Source organism: Ambystoma mexicanum, chromosome 6p (assembly GCF_040938575.1).
Source record: "Ambystoma mexicanum isolate Mex_15411 chromosome 6p, UKY_AmexF1_1, whole genome shotgun sequence".
Lineage (NCBI taxonomy): Eukaryota > Metazoa > Chordata > Amphibia > Caudata > Ambystomatidae > Ambystoma > Ambystoma mexicanum.
In genome coordinates, this window is record NC_090935.1 from 580,011,390 (window position 1) to 580,027,608 (window position 16,219).

A 16,219-nucleotide genomic window follows, 5' to 3' on the forward strand; every position below is an offset into this window, starting at 1 on the left:
CGGGCAACATGCTCCATTTCAGACGTAGGCTGTTGTAATGGCGTGACCACCCCTGAAAAAGAGGCCAGTGTTTCCAACTTCTCAGAGGTTGAGAAGCACCTTTTGGTGCTTATGGGCCGGTCCATAACGTCAATAGGCTCAGACCAAAATGCCCATACCATTGGTATTCCTTAAAACGGATGAAGCTGTGGTTCATTCCAATAGTTCGCTGATTTTACGTGGACACATTAAGTTAGTTATGTAAGGGATCAGGGTCAAAATACCATTTAAGGCTGTCGGGCTCAGACTACATGGATTAGATGTACTACATGCCATAGTCTCTTCACAGTATAGTAGTAGTTAAACACTGCACAATGGCAAAGTTGCAGTTTAGGCTGCTTAAGAGCACTTTAGAAGAAAATCGGCAAACAAGTATAAAAATTGCAGCAATTGTAAAATACATATAACTTTTTTTAATGGATTCATCATTCGATAAAAACAAGTGAATCTGTTACACGCATTTTCAAGTTTTATTGTCTCAATATGCAAACATGTATTCACTGCAGAGGACATACTAAAATTGAAAAGTAAAACATGGGCCACATTCTCCATAGATAAACTTTATTCGATTTGACGCCATACAAAATAAAAGCAGGAGAGAACGGAAACTTAAAAAAATGTGCACTTTTCCAACAACAAAAAAAGGATATCTTTTCAACATAGGGATTGGTCTGCAGTAACAAATACATTAGAGGCACTCCTGACTGTGCTATCACCAGCAGGTCTACTTTAACTTCTAACAGAAATCTTAAAAGAGGTCTCACACAGTTTGTCATTTTTTTGGAAAAGTTAAAATGTTCAAGATTTATTTTTACAGTAGCGGACCAATTTACATCTATTTACAAAACAATCTCAAAAACAAAACCTGGCTTGATTTATGCAGCCATTTTAGCAGCCATTACCACTCAGTTAATATGGGCTGAAAACACATCTTATTTTTATGCAGTATTTACAAACAGATTAGCTGTGAATTAAAGTAACAGGCTTGAAGTTATATGTTTGTTTGTTGCCTGGCCAACCCCGCCCCAAAGTTCGGTCTCTCTTTATACTAGGAGTTTAAGTGTACCTAAGAGAAAAAGCTCATGGAAAAAATAGACTAACTTGGTTCCAGTTAAGAATATTTGTAAAATTCCTCCATTTTGTTTCTCAAAATAGCAAACAAGGTCACATTTCTAATGCATTTTATTTGTATCACAGGAGCAACAAGTGCAAAATGCCACATAGAGCCATGATAATCATGGCTCTTAGCGATTAAAACAGACTACTGTGTAGGAATATGGCATGTAGGTGTGGCTCTACAACAAGAGTGGTCTATGCACCAGTAGATGAATTTAGTACTGATGTACGGCCCATTACAATCAACTGTCCGAAACACAGCAAGATTTTAAAGTAGTTCATAAAAATCTAGGAAGAATGGAGACATCTTAAATCCTCTTGGAACAATGTAAACATGTAAACAAATATTTTATTAGATAGGGATTTTAAATGCACATTTAATGCACGCCTTCCTACAAAACCGATTTGAATGTAACATTATGGGGGGAAGTGGGGGGGAGTGGGAGAACAACTCCAAGACATAGTAAATAACAGAGAGACAGTTCTGTGATTGTGTTCTCCTTTCTTCCCAGAAAAATCCAAGCCACTTATCTTTTCTTTCCATTAATAGTTGCTCTCAAAGGCAGTATACCATTCAAGTCTTTCTTGTCTTTCATTCTGTGATATGTCTGTAGGGACAAAAAAATTCAAACATTTGTAAATTTCTTGTACTGTATATTCTGATAAATATACTGGAAATGTTTAACATCTAAATCAAACAAGCTTTAAGATACTCAATCATACAGTATAAAACCCCTCACTATGCAAGACATGGAAATTAATATATTAAATCCATAAATGGGATCAGTATAAGCACCAACTATAAATAAAGATACACTTCCAGTAATAGTATTTTTGCAGCTTGTTTGTATTTTAGTCACATGAATATTTGTTAGTGTTGTTTGATCTGAAATATAACTAAAACTTAGATTTCGGCATCAACAGGGACGTTCCATAACCAGGAAGCATGGATTATGTGCCTTATTACCCACAATGCTCCGTCTAGTTCAAGCCCTTGTGTGATTGCTTCTTTGCAATGGCATTTGATGCCAATTGCAGCTCCCCGATAGCCTGAACTTGGTTCTAGATGGTTTGGGGGTTGTCTTAAACAGTGCCTGAAGCTCATCCCAATGAGCTCTTTCAATAACCAGACCCTATAGCTTACAGTGATTTTGCCATCTGTATAAATATATAGCGGAATCTGCCATTTAAAAAAAAGTAATCAGCCGTGTTTGCAAAAACACCCTTGGAAAAAATGCCTCCCACGATTTCCTCATCTATGATATTCCGTCTCTCTCGATCTTCAGAAACCTTTGCGCCACAAGGGGAAGCAACGCTCTTCAGCATCGGCTACACCCAACGCTCCTATGTGCTGGACAAGGCGTCAGGGCCAGTATATATTGAGACGCGGAGTCTGTGCCCTTACTTCCACTCCGTTTCTCTAGCACATGGACATTGAGGGACAGTGGAACAAAAGGTGTACTAAGTGGGGTAGGTTGGGAGGGCGATAAGGAATCTATGGGTGGAACATCCATTAGAAAATACATTACAGAGTGGTTAGTTATTTGTTTTCTGAACTCCTTCCTCCCACAAACTGCACATCTATGATAAACTCCCATACCAGTAGGCAGATCTGGAGGAGGGAGGAGTGAAAGAGGACCGAACCTAAACCAGAAAACTCTGGGGGACCATCCTACCAAAGAGGGCATCCTGCCCTGAAATGAAATCCAAGCAGTAATGTTTGGCAAAAGTGTGCAGAGAAGCCCATACAGCTGCTTAGCAAATGTTCAAGTGGAAAGCTAACCAAGAACAACTAATGCAATCGGAAGAAATTTCACATGAAATGCTTACGCTCCGCCCCGAGCATGCAAAAAAGAAAATAATGGAAAACGACTGGATAAAAACACTTGAAAAAAAAAAATACTCCCTCAATCTACAATGCGTGACAGACCTCAGATCCATCAACGAACTACTGGCATATCTGACCATCTTCCCTGATCCTAAAATTCGCGCAACTTATCCTGGCAATATGCCATTTTCTTCAAGAAATTCTCAACCTGGCTGAACCTTTTATGAGTTAAAAACTTTATTTTAATTTGGCCGAGAAATGAAGTTTAAAAATTAAACTACAACATTAAAAAAAAAAAAAAAAAAATGTTCAAGATAGGAAGCCCTCCTTGCAGGGCATAGGTGGCAGCCAGACTGCTGGTAGAATGAGCCAGGAGACTCAGGCTCATCTTTCCCAGCCAGATCATAGCATTCTAGAAGTAGAGAAGTACAAATTACTTGCCTCTCAGTAATGCTATTTTTGATTGATGTTCCGCCCAAAGTTTCCTCATCTATGATATCCCTAATCTCAGCACAGCTGTTCTTCGTTGGGATGGGGACGCAACGCGACTCGGCCAGACGCCTCCACGTGCCCCGCACCGGATAAGTCCGGGCCAGTATATATAATGGAACCGCGCCCCATGACCTCCGTTCCACCTAGGACTCTTAAGCTGAGGGACTGTCAAACTGATAGTGTACTAGCTTACCGCAAAGAGGGGCAGTGAGGGGGCGAAGAGGAATCTGAGAGGAACATCCTTCATAAAGACCATTACCGAGAGTGAAGCAACTTGTTCTTCTAATGGATTCTTTCCTCCCACGGATTACTCATCTATGATAGACTCCTAAAGCAGTACATAAACCTGGAGGAGAGAGGAAGCAAGAACACCACTTAAACCAGAAAACTCTGGAGGACTGCCATACCAAAATGGGCATTCTGGCCCGCAAGGTAATCCAAGCAGTAATGCTTAGCAAACGTGTGCAAGAACGCCCACATTGCCACATGGCAAATATCCACAGATGGGAATCCCCTCTGCCTGCTAGAATGGATTCAAGGAACCTCAGGCAAATCCTTCCAGCCAGATCGTAGCATTCTGAGATGCAGAGAATGATCCACCTGGACAAAGTTTGTTTGTCCACAGCCTTGCAAACATGAGCACCAGTGTAATCAATGAAAAGCTGGTCTTTTCCTAGTCTCCCTATTATGGAAGAAGTAGAACGTAAGGGCCCGTACCAAATCCAGCTGATGAAATTGTTACTCCGCCTTGGAAGGCTGAGGACAGGGGAAAAATACAGGGCGATGGATCTTCTGAGAGATGGAATTCCAAGACCAGCTTCTGCAGAAAGGAGGGTCTCACTTTCAACGTCACCTTCTCTTTTGAGAAAAACAAATAGGGAGGCTTAAAGAAACGCCTGGAGCTCACTCATCTGCCTCGCAGGGGTGACCGCAACCAGGAGAATCACCTTAAGGGTGAGCAATCTAAGAGAACATGAATACTGCAGCTGAAGCAGAGCGCCCATAAGAAATGTGAACAGTAAATTCAAATGCCATGCTGGCCCCACAAATTGGTGTGGTGTAAACAAATTATGCAGTCCCTGCATAAATTGCCCAACACTGAGGAATTGTTAAGCAAGAGCCTTGATCAGGGGTCCTTTTAAAGCCTTAAATAACAAATAGCTGCCCCTTTACAGAGCTGATCTGCAGGCCTGTCCGGGCCAAAGACGGCAAAAAATAAAACAGAGGATACGGACATGATAAAGGGTGCAGAACCCTCTCCTGGCACCAAGTGGGGAATTTACACCATCTGCAGGAATAAATAGAATTAGAGGTGCGCCTCCCAGCTGAGCGGAGCACATCCATGATGTCCTTGTATCCTAGCCTCTCAGCAGCCAAGCATGAAGGTTCAGGCTGCGGAGGTGTGGGTTAAAGGTCGATCTTCCAACTGGGAGAGCAGATCAACTGTCATAAGGTTTCAGGGAGGGCATATGGGCACGCCCAGCAACTTTGGATACACTGTTCCTCCTACACCCTTCTGGACAAATGAATATCAATGTGGACCCTAACAGGGGCAGTCTCCTGGGAACCAGTGGAATGACTGGTATCGGCAGAAAAGCATAATGGAGGTTGAATGTCCAGATGACTGTCAATGCGTCCCCAGAGCTCCCTTTATTTATTTGTTTATTTGTATAGCACCGGGAACGCGTAGGCATCTGGGCGCACATATACACGCAAGACAAACAGAAAAGACAGGACTCAACAGGGAAACATGTGAGGGTGGTCAACTTCCCCAGGGGCTGTGCAGGGCAATCATCTAAAATTAGTGGTCTTCAAAGAGCTTCAAAAAGTTTTCCCGTTTTCGTCCATATGTAGGGTCATGGGCAAGGAGTTCCATGTCTGTGCTGCCAATGTGGGGGGAAGGCTCTCCCCAGGCACTTAGCTCTTTTAAATGTATGGGCATTTATGAGACCCAGATTGGTGGAGCATAGGTTGCGTCTTGGTTTGTATAGTGCGATAAAGGACTTCAAATAGGCAGGTACTTTGCGAAAGAGACCTTTGTGTACAATGGATGCAGTCTTAAACTGGATACGGTCTGTGAAGGAGAACCAATGAAGGCACTGTCTGCCAGAAGAGATGCTCCTGCCTAGGGATCCCCTTGATGATCTGGACAGTGTCATTTTGAAGAATTTGAAGCTTTTGCAAGCACTTTTTGCTGATCCCCCAAGGTTAGGACAGTTTTTCTTAAGTCCAACTAAGGGCTTGGCAAAACCATTCAACTGAGGCAGTACAAGAATCCACTCTTAGTATAAGGCTGTACCACCTGAGTACATGGTAGTGCAGACCGAGCAGCCAGGCTTATTTTAGGAAGGAAAGAGGGCTGTAGAATAAGTACAAATAAAATTCTAATACAAATGGTCCAAAGAAACACTGAAACACTATGTATGTAAAAATAAAGGATTTGTTTAAACACAGGTAGGCCCAGATAAATCTAGGGGTAATTAAGTACTAACACATTATATGAAATCACAATTATAAAAACGCAACACTATACTTGAAGGTACACATACCCAAGTATAGACCCTATTTGGAAATACCCAACAGTAGTTCTAGGGAAGTCAAAACCTTTTCATACACATTCAGTATAGGTCACACCTATTCTTGGGGAGTAAAAACCTCTGGTTACTTTCACAATTACATTCAGTAATGCAAGGACAGTAGACCCTACCAGTTGTACATTGACTCAGTACAAATCACATAATCAGTTAACTGGACAATATACTTTGTGAATAGTGGAACACTTTTTCCAGGCACGGTAAAAACCAATAACTACTTTTGTAAAATTGGTCTGAAATAACCGCCATTTGTACTCTGTGTCTGGGATCTGTACATAATGTATGTTCTATCATCAAATGCAATGCCTAATTTCAATCAACATGCAGTCTCAGAAGAAGAGTTCTTTAGCTCAAAACATATGTCAGGCTGCCTCGCATCTTAATTAAAATCTTAATTAATTGTATTTAACTGCAGTTTGGTTGCGCAGCATGATTGCAAACAACCTCTCTTTTGCATACTTTTGTGATAACACACAGTTATACTAGGTGAGTAAAATCTAAGTACGTAATATACAATTACCGGTGCTTTTGAAATCAGGGAACCATAGATTGAGGTAAGCAGTAACTCTTGTGACTTATTTTTGGGAAGGCACACATCTAACTCAAGGTAAGTAAAACCCACATACTTTGTTTAACCTCAAAACGAAGGGGAAATTAAACCCAATGTTACACTTTATTGAATGACAAAGTTATTCTAGGTAGTCAATAACCTAATACAGACTTTTTCTGGACAGGCTAGCAGCAAGTCAGGGGACGCAAGACCCAGTTGGGGGGCCACTCATACAATTATCCTAACAGGACTAATCTGGTGAAACCAACACATTACTTTTGGCAAGAGGCACAACCTAATCACAGGAGAGTAAAATACCTTCACATCTACTTTCTATTAGAACGGCAAAACAGTTTCTAAGGAAGAAAAGATGTTAACCATACTTTTGAGAATAGTGCATCACACATTTAAGAACTTTTGTAACTGTTCACTCTTAGAATTACAGTTACCAACAAAATCTTTATAAGTAAACAACTTTTAAACACTTATTTTCTTTTCTAGGCAAAAGGCCCAATCCCTTCAAAGTCTTTCCATTATTCTTGGAGCATGAGTGTTCTCAGTGGCAAAAGGGGGGTCAGTAGGACTAGTGACCAACAGGCAGTGTCAAAATAGGTTATTTAGTAGAAAAAGTCAGAGTTCCTTAGGAAAACCGGACAAACAGGTGAGTACTTTACTTCTAGGGTTAGAAGAGGGTCCAGGGGCTTCGTAGAAGACACCCCAGCAGGATTCTAGCAGTGGGACTGGGTGCACTGGACGAGATATCTCCCAATCACAGAAAACTACCCACAGCTACTCAAATCCCAAGAGACTTAAGGTAAGTACATACCCAAGCCAACAGAGTACCCCAGCATTGAATAAGATTTTGCAGCAAGAGGACTTCAGGGCCTGCAGCCAACTACCTGGTCAGTGGATTCCTTGTTGTGGTGACTGAAAACAAGACCTCAGAAGGGACTTTGCAGCAAGGATCAATGAAGAAGGCTCTAGGCAAGGTTTCCCTTGCGGCTGAATGCGGTTCAGTGGATTTGGCGCCTTTTCAAGGTGCACAGAAAGGTCCATCACTCTGTTGAGGGGACTTTTCGGACTTTATTCGTGTCTCTGGAGATCCACGAGGATGCCCACGAAGTTTCAGCGAGATTAGGAATTCGGAAGACCGTGCACTGCACAGTGGCTGGAGGTCCCAGGGTATCAGGGTACTGCAGCAACGCAAGGTCGCAGCAACATGTGGGATGGCTCAAAACGCAGGTCTTCTCGAGTCTACTGGGTCTCACCAGGCTCTGGCTCGTCGTTTTCGGAGTCCCGAGGTTGATTGGAAGGAAGGGCTACAGCAGGCTTTGGTTACACAGCAGGCTCTCCGGGCGCTGGAAATCATTTCAGCTGCTTTTCCTTCATCATCCTCTTTGGTTTCGGTTCCAGTGGTAGACTTTGCTTTAGCTTCCAGGTTTGCAGTATTTATCAGGAACTACAGCACAACCACTGCATTCTCACCCCGCATTTTACAAGAAGGGGCGGTCTGGTTGTCCAATCAGGACAGCAAACCCCCCGGATTTGTCCCCATTCAAGGGTAAGACAAATGGCTGGGGAGTTTTGGACTCCTCCCTTGCTTCATGCCGTCACAGACAGACTGCAGCCTGTGCGGGGAGTCCAGGGGACTCCCGCCGAAGATAAAAATCACACAAAGGAATTTCCCTTCCTGGATGTCAGGGGTAGGAACAAGAAACGACAAGAAACACTAAAATGGTGAAAAAAGAAGACGGGGTACATTTTGGTAAAATGAGCACCCCTAGGTGCCGTTACTGCAGCTGTGAACACAGCCCGCGGTAAGGGGGCACCAAGTTAATGCAAGGTATCACTGCCACCGGCCATTGAAGGTAAGCTTGTCCCTGTAACAGAATTGTAAGTTTTAGTGTGAAAGGGTATACATTGTATCTCCCCAACACTCCACATAAGGTGGGGTGTGCTGGTTTCACCTAAAAAAATGTAAAAGGGGTCCTAAGATCCTTTCTACCCTTGGGAACTGTAGTTCTCTCAAGGTTAGCAAAGGAAAGTTAAAAGGGGAGCCCCTAGGGCAACCAAGCAACAACAGGCACTTATTGCCAATAAGTTGTTAAAGAGGATAACTTTAAAAAGACACTATGGAGAGTCAGAAAAATGACACCCATCAAAAGGGTTAAAGATTATGTGTGTGTGGAAAAAGGTTCCCACTCACTGAGGCATTATGGAACAATATCCAACTAGTAAAGCAAAACGTTCTGGGGTTGACCCAGGTCAGGAAGATTAACCAGTTCTGTGAAAATCTTACCCAACACCCAAAATCGGAGCGTTGCAGCAGTCCGGGCATGAAAGAATAATTGCTCCAGCAATTAAGGCAGAGTCTGACTCTGAAAATTATAAGTTACTCACCGTAGTGACTTTTGGACCCTTAGTCCATAGTCCCCTTTCCTAAATTACTGAAACGGCGTCCCTTCCAAGGGACGGGAGGCAGAACCTTTATCAAAAGAAAAAACCTTCCCCTTTAAATTTAGAGGAGCGCAGGGCATGACCCAGGGAGCATGCACAGCCCTGACTCCGCCCTCCGGCGCCACACCTCAATCCCCACTGACGCGTCGACAATAGATTTAACATTGCCTAATGACACAGGTATCATTAGGGGGGAGGTTGGTAAGACGTATGGAGGAAAGGGGACTATGGACTAAGAGTATGTTAGTCACTACGGTGAGTAACTTATAATTACTCTTATGTCCCGTCCCCTTTCCTCCATACTGTATGGGCGATTACAACTGAATGTAGCCCCAGGGTGGAGGAGACCCTCCTTAAGCAAATAGTTTCCTGAGAACCGCCTGTCCGAAAGCCACATTCGATCTAGAGCCGGCATTCAAACAGTAATGCTTGTAGAAAGCCGAGGGAGAGGCCCAAGTGGCCGCCCTGCTTATGACATGCCAAGGAACATGGCACTGGAATGCGACAGCCGTTGCCTTGACCCTGACTGCGTGGGTATGCATGTTGGCCCGGGAGCGGCTTGTGCTGGCCCTCGTATGCTTTCTTGATGGCCGAGACCATCCAGCGGGATATGGAGGCCTTGGAGGCCTGATAGCCTGGCGTCGAGACTCCGAAAGGACCAAGGTCTTCAGCAAGGTCCGACTTGCTGAAGCCCTTGGTCCTGTCCAAGTAGAATTTTAGGGCACGCCTGACATCCAAGCAGTGCAGCACTCTCTGTGCTTCATCCTTGGGATACGGAAAGAACGTAGGAAGGCCTATTTCTTCGTTCAAGTGAAATGCAGATGGAACCTTGGGCAGAAATGCTGGGTACATGACTACCTTGTGAAATGTGGTATATGGTTCAGAGGCGACCAACGCCTGGATCTCGCTGACTGCGAGCCGAGGTAAGACCGACTAGTAAGGCCGTCTTGATGGTGACCGGCCTAATGTCCACGGACACCATTGGCTTGAATGGTTTGTGTGCCAGGGCGCCCAAGACTATGTTAAGCTTCCACACCGGGTGCGGTCCCTTGACGGGCGGGTAGAGCCTAGCGAGACCAGTCAGATGTTTCTTGACTATAGGGTTGGAGGAGGAAAAGATGCCTTCCTCCAAGTTCCTATAAGCCCCAATGGCAGCAAGGTATGTGTGGCAGGTGTCCACCTGTACGCCCGAATGAGCGAGGTGCACCGAAAAGGAGAGCATGTAGCCCAAATTGCAGGCCAAGGGGTCGATTCCACTGGAGTCTGCCCAGTGGCAGAATCTGGTCCATTTGCTTTTGTACAGAGCCCTGGTGGTCGTGCTCCTGACGCCCTGTATAATCTCCAGATTGGCCTGTGAAAGACTAAGGTGCCGCAGCATTACCTGCTCAGGTACCACGCTGTGAGGGCTAGTTTCCCTGGCGCAGGGTGGATGATCCTGCCCCCCCTGCTGTGCCAGAAGATGTGCTGGGCCCGTCGGAAGGTGTATCGGGGGCACCTCTGAGAGGCTGAGTAGTTCCGAAAACCATGGCCTGGCCAGCCACCATAGAGCTATTGGAATGATGCGGAGTCGGTGAGACTCCTTGACTGCAAATTACCCTGTGGATCAGGGGAGTAGGCGGAAAGGCGTAGGCTTTCCTGCCGGTCCACTGGAGGTGAAATGCGTCGCCCAGAGAGCCGGGACCCTGACAGGATGCAAACTAGGGGCACCTCTTGTTGTGCCAGGTGGCAAAAAGATCCACTTGGGGATGACCCCCACCTGTTGAACATCTCCTGAATAACGAGGTCGTTTAGCTGCCACTCGCAATTGTCCACTCCCAGCCTGCTGAGCCTGTCCGCCTCCAGGTTGTATTCCCCCAGGAGGTGGACTGTAGAGGTAAATGTCTTTTTCCTGGGCCCATTGCCACATGCTGATCGCCAGCCTGCACAGAGGAGGGGATCGGGTGCCTCCCCGATTGTTGACGTAGTACATGCTGGTCGAGTTGTCTCTGGATGAGGACAACCTTTCCCTTGAGAAGTGGTAGGAATGCTCTGAGAACTAGCCAGATTGCGTTCAGCTCCAGCCAATTGATGTGGTATTCCTGCTCCTGTCGAGTCCAGGTGCTGTGGACCGAGAGATCGTCCAGGGTGGCTCCCCAGCCCTCGAGCGAGGAGTCTGTGGTGATGGTGGCCTGCAGAGAGGGCAGCCGAAAGGGCTTGCCCGTCTGTAGGTTGCAGTCCATGGACCACCAAGTTAGGTCCGGGTGGAGAGATGGAGGAATGTTGATCATCTCAAATTGCGAGCCCCGCACCTGATTCCATGAGGCCATGAAGTGCAGCTGAATCCTTTTCATCATTAGTCTTGTGTGCGGCACGGCTAGCAGAACGGCCGTCAGTAGACCCAGGAGATGTTGATACCACCATGCCGAGGTCCCCTCTCTGCTGAGGAAGTGGGCGGTGGCTCGAACTGATGGCAGAGATTTTGTCTTCCGACAGCAAAACCCTCTCGCAGCACTTGTCCCAAATGAGACCCAGGAACCTCAGTCTGCATAGGGAGCGGCAGTGACTTTGAGGTTGAGCAAGAAGCCCAGGTCGTGTAGTGTGGTGTATTCATAAGAGCATGTGAAGAGTGGTGAACCGCTTCCGGAGATGTAGCCCTGACGAGCCAATCGTCGAGGTATGGGTAGTTGTGGAGGCCTTGCGCTCCGAGGAGGGCCGCGTTGAGGCCCATCGGAAGGACTTTGTATTGGAAATGGTAGCCCATGATCCTGAACCGTACCAAAGAACGATGGGGCTGCCAAATCGGGACGTGTAGGTACCGTCCTTCAGGTCCATGGAGCACATCCAGTCTCCCTTGTCCAATGTTTTGGCTATAAAAGCTGGCGTAACCATCTTGAATTTTTGCAGGGGTAAGGAGAGGTTGAGGGTGGAAAGGTCCAGCACAACCCTCAGGCCTGCCTGGCTCTTCTTCTGAATGGCGAAAAGCCTGAGTAGAAGCCAAAACCTCACTGGGAGGCTGGGACTTCCTCCACTGCCTGGCTCTCTACGAGCGACCAGATCTCTGCCAAAAGAGTTTCTGTCCCAACCTGTGGGAGTGGAGGAGGGAGGAGAGGCTGGGATAGGAAGGCGGTACCCAGTGGATACTACGGAGAGGATCCATGGGTCCACGAAATTCTGCTGGTGCCAGAGTTGTGCATGGATCGCAAGCCTGCCACCCCCCCCCCCCCCGAGGGTATGACGTCCTTTCATCGCCTTTTTTGCCGCAAAAAAAAAAAAAAAAAAAAAAAAAAAAAAAAAAAAAAAAAAATCGCAAAAATATGGGGGTGGGTAGAGGGATATAATGTTTGAGCATTTGTGGTGCTAGATTCTAAATAGGTGGGAAGGGGGCTTTGGGCGTTGTTCCCCCATAAAAAAAAAAAAAAAAAAAAAATGGATGAATTTTCGCAGCAAAAAATCCACGGCAAAAAATGCGGCGAAATAAAAAAGTGCGATGGAATGACATGGAACCCACCGGAGACATGTGGAACTGAAAGGGCGTGTCATGCCTTCTTTCCCTCAGAGGCTGAGGGCTAGAAAAAGCCCTTACTCTCTACTCCCCCCCCCCCCCTTTTGTTGTTTGCGCCAGTTCTGAGACGGCGAGCGGTCCAGCTGCCTGGATCTGCGTTCCTAGAAGCCACGAAGCCCTCCATATGTACGACCCTTTTACGAACGCTGCTGAGATGGGTGTACGATTTGGGCGTGGTCTTTGTAAGAATGGATAAAGACTTCGTTGTCTGTGAGCTGTTTGTCTTTTTGTCCGCAATTTACCGCCATAACCGTTGGTTGGCGGCAGCCAGCATGGCATCTGCGTTGGCCTGACGCAGGTGCAAGGAGGCGTTGGAGTAGATCTTCTTGCTGTACGCCTTCAAGATCTTATTGCCTACCAGTGCCGCAGAAGGAGGCAGCTGAGGACGACGGAGGCTTGGAGTATATTGATGCTGCAGCGATCACTGAGGAGTGTGGCTGAGGATGGGTCGAGAGCAAGAGTTTATCCCCCTTTATCTGCCTGTACTTGGTGTCTAGGCGTCGGTTGCCCGGCTGGACCGAGTGGGGCTTGAGCCAACCCTACATCTGTTTGCAGTGGAATACCTATGTTGGCATAGGGGTGTCTTGTGAGGACTTCAGCCAGAACCCCCTCTGCCGGTTGTTCGACCTCTGGTTGGGGGAGGCCCAGGTACTCGGGGAGGCCAGCAAGATGTTCATGGAAGGCCTGGCTGAGGAAAGCGTGTCCGGATCCTCCTGCCCGTCCGTATCCTGCGGATCTGGAGGATCTTGTGGAGGAGTAGATGGCGGCAGAGGTTGCAGAGTTGGCTGTGGAGCCGGAGGAGGCGGCTGCACCAAAACCTGGGGGCCCGATGGAGGTGTCTGTGGTGCCGTTAGAATGGCGGGGAGGACTTCCCTGACTGCATCTTTGATGATAACCCCCATCTGAGGAGACCTCATGAGGCCGAGAAACTTCTCGAAGAGCACCTCCTCACTGGCCAAAGGAGTAGCAGGGGGTACCGACGGTGTAATGGGGGGCTGCTGGAGCCGCTGCATACCGTGCCCATACGGACGCAAAGGAAAGTTGCCATGCACAAATGAAAAGTAGACTGTAGGCCACGTACCTGGTTGAGGCCAGTCCCACCTTGACATTCGTTCTTTGCCGAATTTGTGGAATGGCGTGGTGGCCATTTTGTCGAGCTGCCAGCCACGTACTGGCGACGTGTTCAGCCCGTAAGACCCTCGACCCGGGGGTCGGTAGAGCTGCATTTAGGCGCCCGCCTCGAACGTAGTGCCGGCATTAGGGCGTAGCCACTCGACCATTGTGCCGGTAAAAGGGCAGAGCCCCTCGGGTGTAGACCCAGTACAAGAACCTTCCGGTCCCTCAACACTGTGCCCGGGAGGATCCGAGGACCCCTCGACTCTAAGGCCGGTAGAAGGACCTGGCCGGTCCCTCCCACGCGGGAGTCTCCCTGGGAAGGCGTCTCCCTTGCGGGGTGCGCTGGAAAATATTGGCCGTACTTTGGGCCTGGTTCGATGCTTCACAAGGTTCTTGAGATCCTCTGGAGGCGACCGCTGGAAGAGCTCCCTCTACGTGGCTAGTCTGTTCTTCAGCACGTTCGAGGACACAGTCACACGCCGAACACGATTGCCAACCGTGGTCTGAGCCAAGGCAACGTAGGCAGAGGGCGTGGGGGTCTGAAGTTGGGAAGAGCCTGTTGCAGGATGGACACCTGCTGAACCCTGTAGAAGTCGACATGCGCCGGGGAGGAGCGTCACGCCTGAGGACGGAGTACCTGAATGATAAGACAAATAAAAGGCAAAGAGAAGAAGTATCCGCGCATGGAATTACATGGCTGAAGTCAAACCCAGGAGCGCTGGTGAATTCGGCACATTCTCGTCAACGCAGAAAAGTGGACTGAAGTGTGGCGCCGGAGGGCGGAGTCAGGGCAGTGCATGCTCCCTGGGCCACGGTCCTCTAAATTTGAAGGGGAAGAAGGTTTTTTTCTGGTGAAAAAGGTTCCATCTCCCGTCCCTTGGAAGGGACGCCCTTACAGTATGGAGGAAAGGGGACGGGACGTAAGAGTATGTAGGGTTTGAAGTTCCTTAAAGTCTCAAGTAGTGATGGCAGTTCTTTGAGATATAACTCGTTTGAGTCTCTACATCTAGTGAGGAGTTGAGGAACACACCCAACGTCTTGACTTTACCCACAACAACAATAGAACAACCTTTGAGACTGAGACAGTTGTATTTGTCTCCTAATTTGGATCTAGATGCATTGCAATTAAACAGAAGTAGCTCAGTTTTTGCTCCGTTAAGGCAAAGCCAATTCTTAGTCATCCAGCATTCAATGATGTCATAGATGGTATTCTGGTTCGGTGCCCAAATCATGATCACCACTGATTTCTAAGATCAGTTGGGCGGTCATCTGCGTAGTGTGTTAAAATAAAAATCCCCTTTTTCTCCAGTAAACTACAGAGGTCTGATGTATTTATTCATTTATATAGCGCTGTCGCTCGCAAGCATCAGGGCGCTAACATATAGAGAGTTGGTACAAAACACGTAATTGTTAGGCAGAATCCTGTGCAGTGCACTTAGGGACCACTACCCACAATTAAGACTACAGGTGGCAATACAAGTTTTACCTTTGGTACAAGCCTATACTACTATGTCAGAGTGGTAGCAGTGGCGGAGCAGCCAGGCTTATCTCAAGAGTAGATGAGCAGTAGCAGAGATTACACAAAGGGACCACAATTACTGCGACTCAAGCAAACATTGACTCAAGGTTTCAGGTAAAAAATATAAGTACATTTATTTTTAAACCATTCGTTATAAACACAACACTTCTTTTAAACTCAAACAAAAACCACACGTTAAATATACTACAACTAACCAATTCACTTTGTACAGTATGTCTCAAGGTAAGTACCCTGTGTTTGAATGAACCGGTGTCACGAACAAAACACGATACAATACAATACAATACAATACAATACAATACAATTGCGATCACTTTTTGACAGTTCGGTCTACTAAATAAATGCGGATCCGTGACATGAAATGCTACAGGGGTAAAAGCACACTTAGCACCCGAGATACCCAGAGGGAGTTGGAGGCAAAAATCACAGGCAATATTTTGGTTAGGCAGGCAGAATCAAGAGAGACTCAGAGACAGGAGTTCAAAAGTCAAAGGGCCGGATCCAGGGTCGAAAGACACCGGGGCCTGTTGCTGAAGATCACACAGACAGTTCACGATTCAACGTAGCCAAAAGTACTTTGATATTGTCAATGTTCGGAAGCAAAAGTTATAAGAAGGAGTGAAGACAAGGGCAAGCCTTGGAAAACAAAGAAAAGGGATTCACCCAGTTTCCTGAAGTAGAACACAGTACCTTGTTCCAATGGTGTAGCTGGTGCCCTGGCAGTTGTTCCTGTTGGTTTTCCGCAGACCCACGATTCCTAGAGCTTTGTTGTGAAGGAGGACGTCTGAAGGGGGTCTGCACCACACAGGGATGAAGCCGGCAGCAGCGACTAGGAATAAAAGGTGCGCTCCTTAAAAACAGGAGAGGCTCTTCAGGTGGCTATCCGGACCACTACAGCAGCGTGCAGCGATTTCGACCAAAGAAGAGGATCCTCTGGCTGCAGAAG

The 16,219-nt window shown here is 46.8% G+C and overlaps 1 protein-coding gene across 1 annotated transcript in view; it reads right to left on the reverse strand.

The window, feature by feature from the left end:
• Window positions 1-490: 490 nt before the first annotated feature.
• Window positions 491-16,219, reverse strand: part of TENT2 (terminal nucleotidyltransferase 2) — a 1,145,598-nt gene continuing 1,129,869 nt past the window's right edge. Inside the window, exon 14 of the mRNA XM_069627408.1 lies at window positions 491-1,763. Within this exon, the coding sequence (XP_069483509.1) occupies window positions 1,683-1,763 (81 nt within the window). The 3' untranslated portion in view covers window positions 491-1,682. The remainder of the gene's footprint in view (window positions 1,764-16,219) is intronic.